General features: G+C 50.2%; 1 protein-coding gene across 7 annotated transcripts in view; it reads right to left on the reverse strand.

The window, feature by feature from the left end:
• Positions 1 to 16,567, reverse strand: part of AFAP1L2 (actin filament associated protein 1 like 2) — a 71,149-nt gene that overhangs the window by 12,296 nt on the left and 42,286 nt on the right. For 2 of the 7 annotated variants that reach the window (XM_074591751.1, XM_074591749.1), the window contains exons 3-7: positions 16,224 to 16,301; positions 11,206 to 11,297; positions 6,718 to 6,808; positions 3,234 to 3,317; positions 347 to 552 (exon numbers count right to left, since the gene is read on the reverse strand). In XM_074591751.1, coding sequence (XP_074447852.1) covers positions 347 to 552; positions 3,234 to 3,317; positions 6,718 to 6,808; positions 11,206 to 11,297; positions 16,224 to 16,301 — 551 coding nt within the window. The remainder of the gene's footprint in view (positions 1 to 346; positions 553 to 3,233; positions 3,318 to 6,717; positions 6,809 to 11,205; positions 11,298 to 16,223; positions 16,302 to 16,567) is intronic. The other 5 variants (XM_074591754.1, XM_074591752.1, XM_074591756.1 and 2 more) reach the window with 3 other exon arrangements.

Here is a 16,567-nt window from a genome sequence, read left to right on the forward strand (position 1 = left end):
TCTGAAATACCTCTCAGAGATACTGATAGAGGGTCAAGCATGTGGTTAGCCAGTGGGATAAGCATCCGTTCTGCTTAACCACCTCAAAAAGTTTCCCCAAAAAACATCTCTAGGCATTTTGGTAGTTTGGGATTTTGGCCACAAATGTGCCCTTGTGTCCCCCTCAGCAGCCCCATGCCCACAGCCCTTCTGAAAACAGAATGAGATCCCCAAATCCCTGGGACGTGGTTTTTGAAGCATTGCTTCTAGAGGTACTTTGTTTTTGCCAGCTAGTTAACGTGGCCTGAGGAGCCACTTCCCTCCCCAGCTCATGAAAATAGAGGCAGAGAGTGGAGGATCTACCCACCAGCAACCTGGTGTCCTTGATAACACACAGCTGTTTTGCCCACTGTCCCAGCCACTTCTTCCTCCACAGGAAGGCACAGATGCGGGCATCCTTCATCAGCTCGATGGTGGCCTCCGTGGATGGCCACTGATGGGTTGCTGACTTGCCTTTGCTGCTCTCTTCTTCATCGTAAGATTCGTAGGAGCTACTAACGGCTTCACCATCTTCTATAACAAAAACAGAGCTCTGTCATTAAATACGTCCCTAGGACAACTCTGAGCCTATCGCTTGCCTCAGCCATGCTCACACATGCAAAAGCTTCCAGCAAAGGGATGTGTCTTTTGAGGCTCTCCTACAGAAAAACAGGAAAATAACCCTCATAGATCCTTTTTTCTTTCTAGCCCAATATTAGTCTCATAGCAATGTTTTGTGGCTAATAGTCTCAGTTAGCAAACGCTCAAAAGACACTTCTCAGTTACCACAAATTTGAGAACATTCCCTTAGACATTTTCTGATGTTTGCTGCTTCCCCCCCCCCCACACGCTCCAAAGATGCTTTTTCTACTTTCCCCTTCAAGCCAAACACTCACAATGTTTAAGGCAACAGCAAGCCACAATTGAACCCTTGTCCTCTGAATGTCAGAAGTAAAACTGGTATTTGCGAGGCCATGCAGCAAGCAATGATCTATTGTATCTGAGACGTCATTCCGCTTTCCCTCTCTGGGCTAACAGGTCTCTCTCCCTCCTCAGCATCCAGGGGACAGTAAGGGGCTTTGGAGTAATACGCTGTCGCAGCAGCAAAAATTAGTCGTAAGTGGCAGCTGTAAATAACCGTAATCACATTTTTCATGTTCATTCTTAAATGGATCGCTACTTTATTAGGATGAGTTGGGAGTTTCAATACCCAGCTCTAACGTACTGCAGGTTATTGGACTTTTCAGCTGATAGGAACAGCTGGTCATTGGTACCAGATTCATCAGAAACAATGAAAACATTCCCACTGACTGCAGGGGAATTTGCGATGCTCTGCTGCCGTTTACAGTACAGCTCTTATTCGCAAGGTAAGCTCACATCGCAAGATGGTAAGATGTGGGCAGCATCTGTACCGGGATTTGCATTCTTGTCCTACCAAACAGCACGGAGGAATATTATCAAGTTTCTCTCACCAGAATTTTATCTAATTTTGATTCTCATCAAATCTTAATATCCACAAAAAAAGTAACTATCAGATTGGTGCAAAATAAAAAGAGAAAAAGCAGCCAGAAGAGAAAAAGAAGAAAAAAAAAAGCATTAGGAGCTTCACTGAAGACCATTTCTTAAATTGGGTTTATTTGTTCTTAAAATGAAAGGAACTGAGATGCAGTAACAAAGCTACAGCCTTTCCCCCAGTTTCCTCTGGTGAAATCTCATTCTATAACATCCCTCAAGCGATCAAAGCTGCACCAATTAAACAAACTTATTAAAAAGCAAATACTCCCTTTTTCAAAGTCTCTGGATGGTGCTGAGAGCACACTGCTGGCTCACCATCTCCATCCCCTCCGCGTCTCAGACAGTCCATCTTTTATGGGAAAGCACTACCCCCCAAAGCATTACCACTATGCTGACCTCGTCCACAGGCACCCGAGCAGAAATTCAGATGGAGCAAAAGTGACGAGGTTCCTTGTGCCTAAAAATACCAAGAAGCTGAACCTCTGCACTGCTAGGGACCCTTCCTTACGCAGCAGCAAGGGTGCCTAAGGGAACCTCATCTTCTGTATCTCTCTCCTTATCAACATGGGGCTATCGCTAACTGCCCCTCTCACCCCTTTTGGGTGTCTCTGGTGCCCCTCACCTAGGCGTTAGGCCTCAGGCTGCCACCTTTCTCCTGGTGCAAAAACATTTCTTCCATGCTCTCAGCAGGAGCCCTGGCTGCTCTTTTGTGCATCAGCCACAGTCACAAGCGCCTCATGGGATGGGCTCTCCTCTACTTGAAGAGCTGCAGCTGTTGCTGGCCTGGTGACACTGCTACGGCCTCGTGATGGAAAAGCGTTTTCCAGGCTGTGTACTTGGCAAACTGGGACAAACCTCACTTGGGTGACTTGAGACAACTCTGTCTCCTAAGGCTCACTCAATCCCAACTCATACAGCTCAGACACTTCAGTACAAGGTCTCCATTTCCACCTACTGGCAGTTTCAACTAAGACAAGAGTTTTATCCTCTCATTGCTGTGACATCAGTGGCAGCCACATTCTTGGATGTCTTTATCTCATCCACCTCTGCTTTCCTGTTTGCCTTCCCACAACCTCCCAGGGAGCTAAATCAATATCGTGACACAGGAAGCTCCAACCATCTCATACTCCAGAGCTGCCTCTGCCCATGCAGAGCATAGAATCATCAAATCACAGAATCATATCATCACAGGGTTGGAAGGGACCTCTGGAGATCATCTACTCCAACCCCCCTGCCAGAGCAGGGTCACCTAGAGCAGGTTGTACAGGAACGCGTCCAGGCAGGTTTTGAATGTCTCCAGAGTTGGAGACTCCATCACCTCTCTGGGCGGCCTGTGCCAGTGCTCTGCCACCTCAAAGTAAAGAAGTTCCTCCTCGAACCTTCAACATTCCCTGAACAGCTCCTTATCAATACAGCAAGTGTTACCGCACATCAGCTCCACATCAGTGACCAGAACCAGGGGAATAAAGGCTAGGGAAGTTCTCTTCATTGTTGTCTTGAGCACAGGGAAAGGCACAAATAATGCTGCTTTGTGTACATCCAGCATGGGCAGAGAGAGGGGAGAGGTGGTTACTCTCCATGCATGTAATGGGCAATGCCAGGGGGAGGCACCTAAGCATCTTTGCTAAAACTGAGTTGTTGGTGTTTTGTTGTTTTGTTTTTTAAAAAAAGGCACTTGAGGTTTGGAAAGCACGCCATACCCATCGTTATTGTGGCATAAATAACGCCCTCAGTAACCTGCAACCCTGGCCTGGGTCCAGCCGCAGCAAGCCTACCAAAAAGACCTGCACAGTCAAAAGGAAAGAGAAAGGGAGACAAAGAGAGAAAGCCACAGATAAGCAAATGCAGAGAACAAGGGTATCATCCGGCTCAGCCCCACGCTCCCCCCTTGGCCGGCGAGGCTGCCCCGTCCCCGCTGCTGGCGGAGGAACACGCCGTATGGTGAGACTTCAAACAGGGACAACATTTTCAGCCCATCCCCTCAAACGAGGCAATTCCCTTTCAAACAGAATCATCGTCATCGTAATTAAAATCAGCCAGGGCAGATGAGCTGTTTCAGCCGGAATAATTATTGCTCAGTTGGCAGTCACGTTGCCCCTTGTGTTTTCACTCTGTTTCTTATCGCACCCTTCAATTATGCAAACGCAGCCGAGGACAGGGACGATAACGGTTTAACACATTTCAGCCCAGGAGGAAAAGGAAGCAGCACCATTTGCCGGAGCTATAAAATGAAAGGCAGAGGCGTCCCCAGTGGAGGGGCGGGAATCCTGTGGATGAAAGAGGGACCCCGAGACCCAGCGGTCTCGCCCGCCCGCTCCATTTTAATTAATTCACCCACGGTTTGTTGCCGTGCCTTGCAGTCCCACCTCTGACGCTGCACGAATCCTCTATCTCCTCAGCCCATCTGGAGGCTTGCTTTGATGTCCCTTCTTGGCAGCACACCCACTCATTTTAGTGATGTTCCTATTTTTGTCTGATTTCACTACGCCCATTTGTTTGGAGATGCATGGGTGTCTTCCAAGGCTCACGCTGTAATTCTGTCGGAAACACCACCAGCAGCTCCCTGGACCGCTGGTCCCTTCCCTGCCCAGCTTGTGGGGAGAGGGGGGTGGGCAGAGAAGGCTTGGGGGGTTACTGGGGTCAGGCTTTAGCATCTTTGGCCAGGGCAAACCCATGCGTGCCCAGACCACCCTTTAGCAACACCAGGTGCACAAAGGTCTCAAGGCAGTTGCTAGCAATGAGCATCACTCTGGGCAGGATGGGTACAGGGTACTATTGCCATCTGATAAAGCGAGGGGGGGGAAAAGGGATGGGGAGCCCAGTTTTGTACCCGTTGAACCAACGGGCAGGACCGAGACCTGTGCCATGGGATTTGGAGCCTGATCTCGAGGCAAACCAGGGCACCAGTAGCTTCCCAGCATCGCTGCCTGACCTACCCTGTGCATGGCGTGCCACGCTTCACCCTCTCCCGAGTCCCCACAGCCTCCTCCTGCCACGTACCTGCTGCTCCACATCTCTCCCTGCCTCTCCTTCCCACTCACCCCAAGGCACCTCCTCAAGCCTGAGGTTGCCAAAAAGCACAGAGATACTCGGCGACACGATGCCGCCTTCCTTCTCATGCAAATCACCGTAAAAGCCATCGGCGTTATCGCACACCAAGTGGTTTGTGTAGAAGAAGGGACCTGCTGGGGCTTGCAGAGGGGACCGGCGGTTGAGCCGTCATGGGAGGCAAAGGCACCACACACCTCGGCGGCGAGGGACTGCCCGGGCTTGCACCTCATTCATCGCAGCCACGGACTGCCCCATTTTGACAGTGAACCCATCATATGGGGTTTTCCTCTTTTTTTTCAACCATGCTTGCAGGGCTCTGATCTCTCACTTCCTTAGGCGCCTGACCAGCCTGGATTTCAGCGGATCGTGGGGGTATTTGCATCTTTGAGCAGCAGGTTACCAAGGAAAAGTGGAGGTTTAAGCTGGGTGGGTGCTTATCGCTCCTGCCAGCCAAGCCTCTCAACGCAACTCGAGTTTATGGAGCTGTCTGGATAACATAACCTGGGTTTCCCGGCGCTCAGATCCGTGGCTGTACTCCAGCTAATCCCGTGTATGTCTTTACATGCCATGGCTCTTAGTGCGTTATCCTCGTTCCCAATGCGCAGCAGGGAGAAAAAAAGTCCATTTATCTTACAGTGCAGGCAACTGGAACCCCCCTGTGGGGACAAGGCTGCAGTGGCCGCAGGAGGGCTTTGCTCCCCTGCACACCACTTGTCACAGCCCTGCCCTCGGCCAAACCACCCAGAGCCTTTTGGCAAAACCGAGCTGGCATCTAACGACAGGTATCAGAGCTGGGGGACCTCTCCTCCTCGCCAAATGGCACGTTTCACCCCGGCCGTGGTGAGCCTGCACCTTTTCCCACCTGAGCTGGGCACGATCTTCCCATTCACCACTGTAATGAGGTTGCAGTCAAAACGGGATGGCTCAGGGAAACAAAGATCTTTCTACATCGCCCTTTTTTGTTTAGCGCTGTAACTCCTCAGCCGTTGTGAGACCAGCGCCCCACACGGAGCTGCGAGCTGCCCGGGGGTGCGAGGCACACGCACGCAGCGAGGGCTGTTCCCATACACCAACCCCCGGCACCTTCAAGCAGGTGCTTCCCTAGCAGGGAGCTTCAAAGCCCGGTGGTGCACACTCAGCTTCTCCCGTGAACATCTCAGATTCAACAGCCAAGGGTTTAGATCCAAACTTTTTCCCCCTTAACTCTCACGTCTCTGCTTGCCTCGACTCTCCCCGCTCAGCTCTGCCCCACCACACCATTGAACCCCGCTCCGCTGCGGTCGAGGCTGGCGAGCAGAGATGCGCTTCTGCAGCAGAGCGATCTAATCTGTCTCCTTTGTGCTTAAAGGGATGATAAAGCCATGACAAGATCAGCTCTGCTATCGGGTCAGAGGAAGGTAATCTCTCATGAAGGGTGTTCACCCAAAGAAGGATGCAGAAATACATCTTAAAAAGTGACAACCTGGGAGTTCAGCCTTCGGAGTCTCCTCCCGAAGGGCTGTGGAGCCCACGGGTGACAGCTATCGGTGGCACTGCCGAGGACATTGCTGGGAGGTGCCGACCCAGGCAGCGAGCGAGTGTGTGCACAGGGAACCCGCACATTGTCCCCTCACATGAAGTGTGGCTTTTTAATCAAGTTTACAGATGGCTAAACTGCCACGAGAGACATAGCTGAGTAAATAGTCAATTATAAAAACGGTTATCACGGCTAACAGACCAACAGAGTCGGGGATTTTGAGCCCCAAAGGGACGATTAGAGCACTAGGACATGAATGCAAGCCACCACAGCTTCACCACTCACTATGTAATAGAAACCTGTGTTTGACTACAGCCTGTCTTCCAGAAAACCATCAAGACAAAGAGAACCCACAATGGTTTATAATATTTTACAGTGACATTATATTAACCCAGGCATACTACTTATTTCTACAGGAAAGTTAAAAATTTGAGTAACTCAGTAGCCTTTTCTTTCCAACTAGAATTAGATCTGTAACATCAAGCGTGACCACCATCAGAAAACAAATTTGTCACACAAGACGTAAGAAATGTCCACGCTTTCGTTTGCTCGTTCTCATAAACCTCAAGTCTTCCATCTCCCACGTGAACCCCCCCAGAGAGTTAGCTGTGATATACCATTTACAGAGACATCATATGGCTCAGCCTCTTCGTAATATCCCTCTGGGGATTCAATCTTGGGGACCGGAGGTTGTTTCGTTTCGGGAATCTGCGGAATACATACATAAAAGCAGCATGATTTAAGGTAAAAACAAATACTTGAAAAAAACAGGACATCCTTTTTGTTAGGACTGAAGTGCATCCTAGTGGATGAGACCTTTTAGATGTGTACACCAGGATTTTCACGTAAACTGGTTGAGATAATAGTGAAGAAAGCGACTATGGAGGGTTTCTAGTGTATAGTTAGCTCAAATATAAAGGACTTCTTTGAAATTACTGTATAATTGTGTCATAAATATTATTTTCTTTAATTTTGCTCGAAGGCCTGGGAAAAGATCAACTCATGCTTTTCCTCAAAAGCAGCAATTCCAGCCCATTTGCCTTATTGTGAACCGGGACTTCTGCCTGCTGCACTGACCTCCCCGCAGGCTCCTCATCGTAACTGGGGGTGATCCTCTGTGCTACCCATTATCTGAACAGGGGACCCGAAGGGCAGACATTTGGTGAAATCCTGGCTTTGCGCGGAAAAGCGTAGCCCAAGCAGATGCTGGTCGTGTCTCCAAGTCTCTGACTAATAGCAAACCAACAGCTAAAACACTCTGCTTTAGGAACTATATCAGGAATCTTTAATTGTGCTCCGAGCAAAAAAATGAAGGAAATGGATAAACAACACTGATGGAAAATAAGTCTTTGAAAAGACTCCAAGTGTTGGAAAATCCCTGTGGTGCCTGCCAAACCCCTCCCTAAACACAAGCAAGGGCTGGCAGGAAAAACAGTGCCTTGATCCTTTAGAAACACCAACACACGAGAAAGAAAAGAAGCAAAGCTAAGGAACAAACTCTTTACTTTTCAAGTAATTCACATGGCTGTTGAACGCGAGACAGCGAAGCCAGAGATCACAGTAGGATAAGCGCACAGCTTACACTCTTCCCAAAATACGTGGCGTCCCACCTCTCCCATCATGATCCGACAGCAGCATCCCCCCGTTCCCCAGTGAGTTGTCCCCTCTCCTCGCCCAGGTCACACCACTCCCTGTCATCTGACAACGGCATGCTCTGGCTCACACCGCTTCAACTGGCTTCTGACCAAGACCTGTGCAAGTCCTGGATGGGATGTTCAGTGTGTGCAGGGCTAAAGCCCCACTCCTCCCAGGAGGACAGGCGAAAGAGCTTGTCTCTCTTCACAGAGACAGCAATGTTGAAGGTCATGGATCACGCACAGTCCTTCATGTCGGTTTATGTGATTGCCCCTGGTGGTCTGGAGAAGAGGGTCTGGACACCAGCACTGCAGAGCAGCCTAAGGTAGGTCATGCCACCACCAAGAAATGCAGGTTCAAAGCCATCCATCCTGCTCTGGGTATTTCCACCAACAGGTTCTGCTGCCCAGAAGTAGAAAGGAAGCTTTGAAGGAAAAGATGGTCTGGCCAGCAACTGCCCACGAAGGGGAATGCATACCCTGACCACACAGGCCAAAATCATACATCTCGTGCTCCCACATGGGCAAGCTGCCCATGGCTTTGCCAACCTTGCAAACTTCTTAAGTGTCTTGGATGAAAACTGCTTCCTACGTGGGTCTGCCAGATGCTGTGAGCAAACTCTGAGCTTGCTTTCCATGTGGGACACACTGCCAGAAAACACTTGCCTCCAAACACTTAAAAGTTCAGGAACTTGTTCTGATGTGTTAAATTAAAGAAATAAAAACAAACTAGCCACTCCAAAGCTTTACTTAATCCCTTCTTTGGCCAGAGAATGCATCTGCAATTGCCATCTGTGGTGGCCTCCTGCGTGTAGCCAGCTCACATTGTGCTACGACCATAAACAAATTGCCTACACAAAGAAACGCTGTGGGTTTATTTGACACTGTCCCACAAGTGTCAGGGAAGGAGGGGAGCAGGGAAAGGGGCTGCTCTGTTTTGTTTCCTACAGACAATGGAAGCCAACAGGGACTAGGTGGGACTGCACCTCAGCTGCCCCAGAAGCTATTTTTTCTCTTCTCTTCTCTAAAGGCGTGGAGTTGTTTTGTCTTTAGCTTAAGCCAAAGAGCACATGCTGTGTTATCTAACCCAGGCTGGTCCTTGCAGAACATTTGCCTGTTGCGTTATAGCACAACGGAGCATGCAAATCAAACCATCTTGGGCATCTGCATCCGCACCGTGTGACTTTCTCAGTGGACGGCTGCGGAAAGCGGCGGAGCTGCCAGGGCTACCGCAGAGTAAAGGTCACCGATGTCTGAGCCGCAGCCTGCAGGACTCATTGTTTAAAGGTTGCTTTGGGACAAATCCAAAGAAATCAGTGGGATCCAGCTGGGCCACCCCTGTCGGGTTGCCTATTGACTGTTGGTGTCAGTAAATACTGGGGACAATCTGCTGTGCAGAGTTTATCACCAAATTTCTCCTGTGCCTTAAAGGCAAGCGTAGAGCAACAGCACAGGGTGCTTTAACATCACCAAACCACAGAAAACTCCACAGTGCCAAAATAGGTATATTCTGAGGTCCTCTCCTAATCTCCCTGTTTCTGTGTAAAGACTTGCGCTTTCTCCTCCACTGCCCAGGTGGCCATGGCTCCTGCCCGCACCAGGAATGGCAAACACGGACAGGGAAGATTTGTTTCCCCACAGCAGCAACTTCCACACGCTATCTGGGACCACATTAAAGCGCTCCCCAGCCCCACCCCTGGACGTATGCTCAGATAGCTTTGCTGCCAACAGCTCACTGAGACTCAGATGCTCACAGCGAGGAGGTACTTGGTTGCTTTATCCAAGGGAGGTTAGCTCCAGTGCTAAGCAGGTAAGAAGCCAGTTCCCAGCACAGGCCTGGGAGAAGATGGTTGGCCTAGGTACCCTTCTCAGCTAACATCCAAGACTCTATTTTTCTAATTCCCTCATTTAATTTCCTGACTGCCCTATCAGAAAGCTGGGCTGCACCAAGCACAAGCAGAGATGCCTTGGGGACACCTGGCGGCTGCTCCCCTGGTTGTGCCTTCATTTCACCGCACTGCTCTCCTCCTGCCCACCTCCCTGCCATGGCCACCACCCCCTCTGGCTTTGAGAAAACCAAAGCCAGACAGCGATTCCTGCTTTGGTCGCTGCTCCCAGGCAACTCCAGCTCCAGCGCCGTATCCCTGTCCAGCTGTGTGGGCAGAGCCCCCCAGGGCTGGAGCAGCTCCCAGCAGACAACTGCACTGCATCCAAGGGTTCACCAGCTGCATCCCGTCCTACTCCCTTGTTTTCCCAGCTCCAGCTAACTCCAGCTGAGCCACATAGCCCCTTCTCAGTAGAAGTCCTGGGGCCTCACCCTGCATCCTCCTTCCTGGGAAAGGAGCAGACGCTTCTCCGTGGTTGATGGATGCACCGCCCCGTCCTCCTCCACGCCTCTCCCTCCTCCCCATGCACGGCTCCCTGCTCTCCTTTCCTTTCACATCCCAGCTACAGCGATTCCCACGTTGGATCAACTACTGAACAGCAACATCCGGGGTCTCAGGGATGACCCATGTCTCTTGAGGACAGCCGGGCTGGCTTGCTGGCACAGAGACAAAATCCCACTGGAAGCTGATGGTGTTGAACTGGACCCTGGCTAGATTTCTAACTGGACCCTGACCAGATTTATAGCTGGACCCTGACCAGATTTATAGCTGCCCTACAGGAAAATCTACAGTGCTGGCAACTCCTCCTCACAGACCCACGGGGATGTACAACCAGCATAAAGCCCGGCACGGTCACCCAATGCACAGACAACAGCGGGCGCTTCAACTGGAAGCAAACCTGATCTTCTCTGCCAATGGCCAAACTGCTCACGGCTCTGCTGGCGAAGGAGATCCTGGTGCTGCCTGGGGATTGCCCCACCGCCAAAGGAATTCTGGCTTTTATAAGTTCACACCAGTGGCCCGGGAAAAGCTGGTTTACAGTGTGGGGAATATTTCCATAACAACAGTTAAAAGCAAGCCTCACCTCTGTTTCTTTGGAAAACCTCAGTTCTCTTCCTCCTTTGAGCCTGGATCGCCACGCGATGGGTGTGGGTTTCCCCGGCAGGGAACAGCCCGTTTTGTGCAGAACTCCTGCACACACATGGGAAGCCCAAGGCTCCCACTGCTGCCTGCTCCATCTGTGCATGAGCTTTGAGATCCAGAGGGGTTTCTGGATGCCCAGCTGCCCCGGGAGCGCAGCCACCCTGTGGGCCACCAGCCATACACTGACTTGCAGCATTCGTACACATCAAACGAATAGCTGGAAATTCATACAATAGGGAGCCCCCCTGGTTAAATTTTTTTTTTTTTTTTTTTTTTTTTTTAAATAAAGCTCACCGGGACTATTAGTCTCGCTAACATACACAGGCAGAGGTCTCTCCATGTATCCATGCTGTGCAGTACGTAATGAGAGTGAAGACTACAGGGTTCATCTGCCCAGGCTGAGGGCTGGGCAGCAAAAAAGCAAAGGATTTGCAAAGCCTACCTTTGGAGGGGGGAGGTCCGGGAGGCTCTTCTGAGGAGGGGACGAATGCAGTCCTGAGTCTCCATTGGTCAAGGAGTTTCTCCGATCCAGCGCTGCAAGGCAGAAACACAATTATATCGATGGCACGTGGCATTTCCCAGCAGAGCGCTTGCTACCCGGGTCTGTGCAGGAACAGCGAGGCGCTATTTCAAGTAAGAACCAGAGTGACAATTACAGGCAGCTCTGCAGGGCCACCATGTCATTTCAGGCCATACCCAGGAATGTGGCACTTGGAGACCCAGCGAAAGAACTGGCCTCTGGTTTTGGGGCAGTTTTTTTCCTTCTGGAGGGAAAACTGTGAAGCCCAGACCCACTGCTGAAACTTTAAAGGGTCTTGAGAAGCAGCGTGGGCAGACACTACACAGTGTCTGGAAATCCACAGCACTTCAGCCCTTGCTAGCTCCGATCCCTGCTGCTGCAAGCGGACAGATCGGTGACTGTCCCCACCTCGGCTGCCTTTCCAGAAAACTGGAGCTAATGCCACCCTGCTCCCAGAGCAAACCGCAAAGGTTGCTGCACGATGGTTTATCAGAGCCAGCCAGGAACAGTAATTTAATTGCTATTGAAGGAAGACTTGCTCTCGAAGCAGCCCAGGCCAAACATGCGAAAGGGCATATGGCAGCAGAACCGCTCCAGGCGATCTGCGTCTGCCTCTGGAAAGTCAGATTTTCCAAGCAGCTGAATGCAGAGTGATTCAGTAGCTGGAGGGTACGGCAAAGGCTCAGACAACTTGTGTTCAGTCCCTCTTCCCCCACCACAGAACTCCTGGGTGGCCTCAAACAAGTGCCCAAATCCCATGACCTCCGAGACAGCACAATGCAGCAACGCTCAGGAACAAGTGGGAGCAAGGCGCCAAACGGCTGAAAAAGGAAGAACTTTGAAGGCATTATACTGTGCAGAGGGGAAGCTCCCTTTTGCAGAGCGTCTCTTGCCAAATACGTTGGGAGAAATGAGGCTAAGGTATTCAGATATTGCAAGTCCAGCAAATTAAAAGGGAACTGGCTCCCAAATCTGCAGGGAGTGGATGCTCTAGCTGCCTGCGTCACCTGCTGATGCTCCAGCCACATTCCTCGGGCACACGCAGAAACCGCCAAGGCATCGCATGGTGCCCAGCAGCGGTTAGCACTGCGCTCGGAAGATGCGGGCAGGAACTTTGCTGCATATTTCTGGGCTTTAAAAATAGAAGCTGGAAACCACATTACTTTGTTCACGTCTGGGGCTTGGAAGCCACGATGACAGCTCTACCCTGCCAGGCTGCAGCCAGCTCCCGGCCTGACGGCGCAAGAGCTCAAAACACATCGCTCGTGACAAACCGCTCCCTGTGACACAGGTCTGGTCATCACCACTGGCTAACTTCAGTGAGACAGGAGGACGCAGAGACCCATGGATCAATGGACACCGATGCCAAGCAGCTGTTTGTGCCTCACAAGAAGGGCTGCTGGATGTCTTGTAAGGTTCTACAGGCTGCTGTTGGAGGTTGGCCTTTTCTGTAAAGCACCAAGGAGATGGTGCTTTGAGAGCAGACACCTTCCATCAACAGCAGCTGCTGAGGCCATTGCTGCTTTTGGAAGGACCAGAAACAAGTCTGAGATTTCCTAAAGCCCTTGGGCTACCACCCAAGAGGGGATTATCTCCACACTCACAGTTGTCCACACAGGGAACTTTATAGGGGCCTCTTTGGCAGGGAGAAACTGAGAGGCCAACTGACATCTCCTGCGCCAGGCAGAACCTCCCATGCTCAGCTCCACAGAGGAGAAATTGCAAGAGCAAAAACCACTGCCAAACCCTTCGCAAGTAGTGGCCATCTGTTCTGGACTCTACAGCAAACCTAGCAATCATCCCATTGAACCTCAGCATGCCAGGAAAATGCTGTTTCATTTCTGTACCAGCAGTTCCGCCTCCTCCCACCAACCTTGGAGCATGGGACGGAGACCACAGCTTTGGTCCTCACCCTGCTGGAAACCTGCCCACCTCCATAGACACACACCCATGTACTCCAGCTGAAGAGCAGAGTAGGATGCAATGGAGCTTTGATTTTCAGGCTCTGTGTGGGAAACCCCCCCCTTAACCTTCATCCTGAAAGGCCCCTGGGACATGTTATGGGGTTTTCTGTTCTGAGGTTGCAGAGGGCAGCTATCACTGTGCCCAGCACATGGGGACAGGCACCTAATAGAACCATAGAATGGTTAGAGTTGGAAAGAGCATTAAAGCTCATCTAGTTCCAACCCCCCTGCCCTGGGCAGGGACACCTCCCACTAGACCAGGCTGCTCAAAGCCCCATCCAGCCTGACCTTGAACACTTCCAGGGATGGGGCATCCACAACTTCTCTGGGCAACCTATTCCAGTGTCTCACCACCCTCACAGTAAAGAATTTCTTCCTAACACCTAGTTTAAGTCTCCTCTCTTTCAGTTTAAAACCGTTACCCTTATCCTATCACTACATTCCCTGATAAAGTGTCCCTCCACATCTGTCCTGTAGCCCCTTTAGGTACTAGAAGTGGCTACAAGGTGTCCCTGGAGCCTTCTCTTCTCCAGGCTGAACAACCCCAACTCTCTCAGCCTGTCCTCACAGCAGAGGTGCTCCAGCCCCCTGATCATCTTCGTGGCCTCCCCTGGACTCGCTCCAACAGGTCTATGTCCATCCTATGTTGGGGGCATGCTTTCTGTATGGGAAGTCCACACAGCACATGCTGCACATACGTACCCCTTCCTTCTCCCGCTACACACATCAGCACCACAAATCACAGACTGTTTCCTTACTGGGGGGGAAGGAAAGGAGTACTTTTTTCCTAGACAAGCATTAACACTTTGCAGGTGTCTTCTCATAAAGATGTCTCTCTAAACCCTGGAATTTGGAGAGAATTTAGAATAGGGAAGGAACAAAAAAAAAAAATAGCCAAAAGCCTACTAAATTTCGCTTCTGTGCAAACTGTTTTTTATCAGTGCTCTCTGTTCTTTGTAAAAGTGAATCCCTCCTGGTATTTGGGCTAAGAGGATCACAGTGTCCACCACCAGGAGGCCTACACTGCACATTGGTCCCACCTCCCAGGCTCCCACACCTCGATCCCTCTGTGCTGACTTCCACAAGGAGATGGCATTCGGCTCACTGAAGAGTCCCATGGATTTCCAAGGTAGAGACTTGCCGTGTTTCTCAAGTAAATCAGATTAAGTAAGCGATGGTGCCTTCATCACTCGCTGCAGTGAATTCAATTGCTGTACCACAAAAAGGCACCTCAAAAGGAGCGTGTTTAGCTTAAATCCTTACTGACGGAATTGGAAGTAGTGAGTGAAATATGTTTTTTGCAGAAATAGCACATTTTAAGGTTTGCAGAGGGGACTTCTAGAGCCAACGTATTATCCCACAGGGTATGGGAGGTCCTATTGACCTCAGCCACAAAAGCATGGTCACCACATCCCACCAAAGGCTTTCAGTGAAACACAGTGCACCGAGCGGCAGTGGGTAAAAGGGGTCAAGGGAGCTGCATAATCACTGGGGGATCCATATCACACCCCCTAGCACCAGTGGATATTAGGCCCCCCTCCATCTGCCAACTCTGAACCTGCAGGTCCCACTTCTGGCCAGGCAGGCACAAAACTCCCTGTGCAGTTACAGAGGCAGGATCAGGGCTGTACATCCAGCTGCAGCTATGGCTAAGATCCCATACATGTGTCTCACTGACTTCAGCGTTTCCAAATAACTCAGAAGTTTTACTTGGAATAGGGAGGCTGTTGAAAACAGGGAAAGAGAGAAGCGCCAGGTCCCACAGGGAGCGACTGAGTGGGTAGGCTCATGGCCTTGATAGGGAAAAGTCTGAAATAAAAGAACCAACTCTAAAAATAAATTGTCTGAAATACGCCCCCGTGTTTCAGCATGGTGGATCAGTGCAAGTCGTGTTTTAGCCACCCAAAGGAGAACGTATATAAAGAGAAGCTTCTGTCTCTGTTCAGCCACCAGGAGCTACTGGGAGGCTGCACGATCCTGTTATGGAGCATTACAGCATCACCCAGAGGGCCCTGTCTGGAGATCACACTGGGGCTGCACGCGTAATCTGGGAGGATATCCTGTCTTCAGGGCTATTTGAAGTTAATCTAAATTCAGCTGCAGGTAGTTTAAAAAACAAAGCAAACCAACCAACCAAAGCAACCCACCACAGAACAATAAAACCAAACCAAACAACTCTGGAAATGGAGCTATCCCAACTATTGCAGGACCAGCAGGCCAACAGCAGGCTGCACGGATGCGTCCTCTTGTCTCATCTATTTGGATCAGAAACTGTGGGGTAGGGTCAGCCTCTGACTATGTGTACGTTAAGGAGATGTGTGTCAGTAATAACCTCACTCCAGGCAATTTCTCAAAAACAGCCTCTGTGATGAACTTCAAAGACCAAGAACATTTCTAGAGAGTTATGTTCGTTCCCATGTTACAAATTCAAAATCTGGGAAATCTAAATTGGAAATGAGTATTTTATCTAGGTTTAATTTCTTGGCTTGTACACCACAGAACTCTTGCATCCCCCAGGAGATGATGGTCCTCTGCCTGTGCAGATGGCGAGGGTGCAGGCTGCGCCTGGGAACTTGCCTTGCAGACCCTCTGGGCTAGAGCAGAGCAACGCGCTAAAGACGACACATGCTTTCAAGGTCTCAAAGAGGTGAAGTGACATGTTTTGTGGCCAAAGGAAACATGAGGGCTTCCTTAAATATTTCAGGCACTGGAGCTGCAAGCCTTAGAAGGCAACATTTTTATCCCAAAATAACGCTCTCCAAAGTGCTACTTCCAGGAATAACCTCACAGTGTTGGCAAGGACCATGATTTCCAAAGGAATGTAATGAAAATTGCAGTCCTTCCACACCATCAACTACCTTGTCCCTCAGAGCTGCCAGAGGGGCCTCCACCGTTCCCAGTAAAGCAAGGGTCTAACCACACGCGCCTTCGTCGCCCCGTTGGATAGGAGGCAACCATTAATCTTCACCTCATTACCTTTGTCTTGTTTCTCCTGGTCACCCTGCTGTTTATGGATGGTCACTTTGTTCATATAAATGTATTCCTCATCGCCACCTGCAACCAAAGGGAAAAGTGATCTCCTTACCCACTTGTTGCTTTCATGTTGCTAAGTCTTTCCACAAAGACAGATGTAAAAAGCATCTCTGTTGAGTACATTTTGGGAAGAGTACGTTGGTTGAGGCAATGTGCAGAAAAAAACCCCAGCAATAATAAAAAGCGGAAAAATTAAATGCGTTATAGTCAGGAAATTCCACAAGTTAAAATTTCTACTTAAACATTAGCTTGGCCAAACAGTACATCCTGTGTATCTTACAAAGTGG

This window comes from Larus michahellis, chromosome 6 (assembly GCF_964199755.1).
Source record: "Larus michahellis chromosome 6, bLarMic1.1, whole genome shotgun sequence".
NCBI classification, from domain to species: Eukaryota; Metazoa; Chordata; class Aves; order Charadriiformes; family Laridae; genus Larus; species Larus michahellis.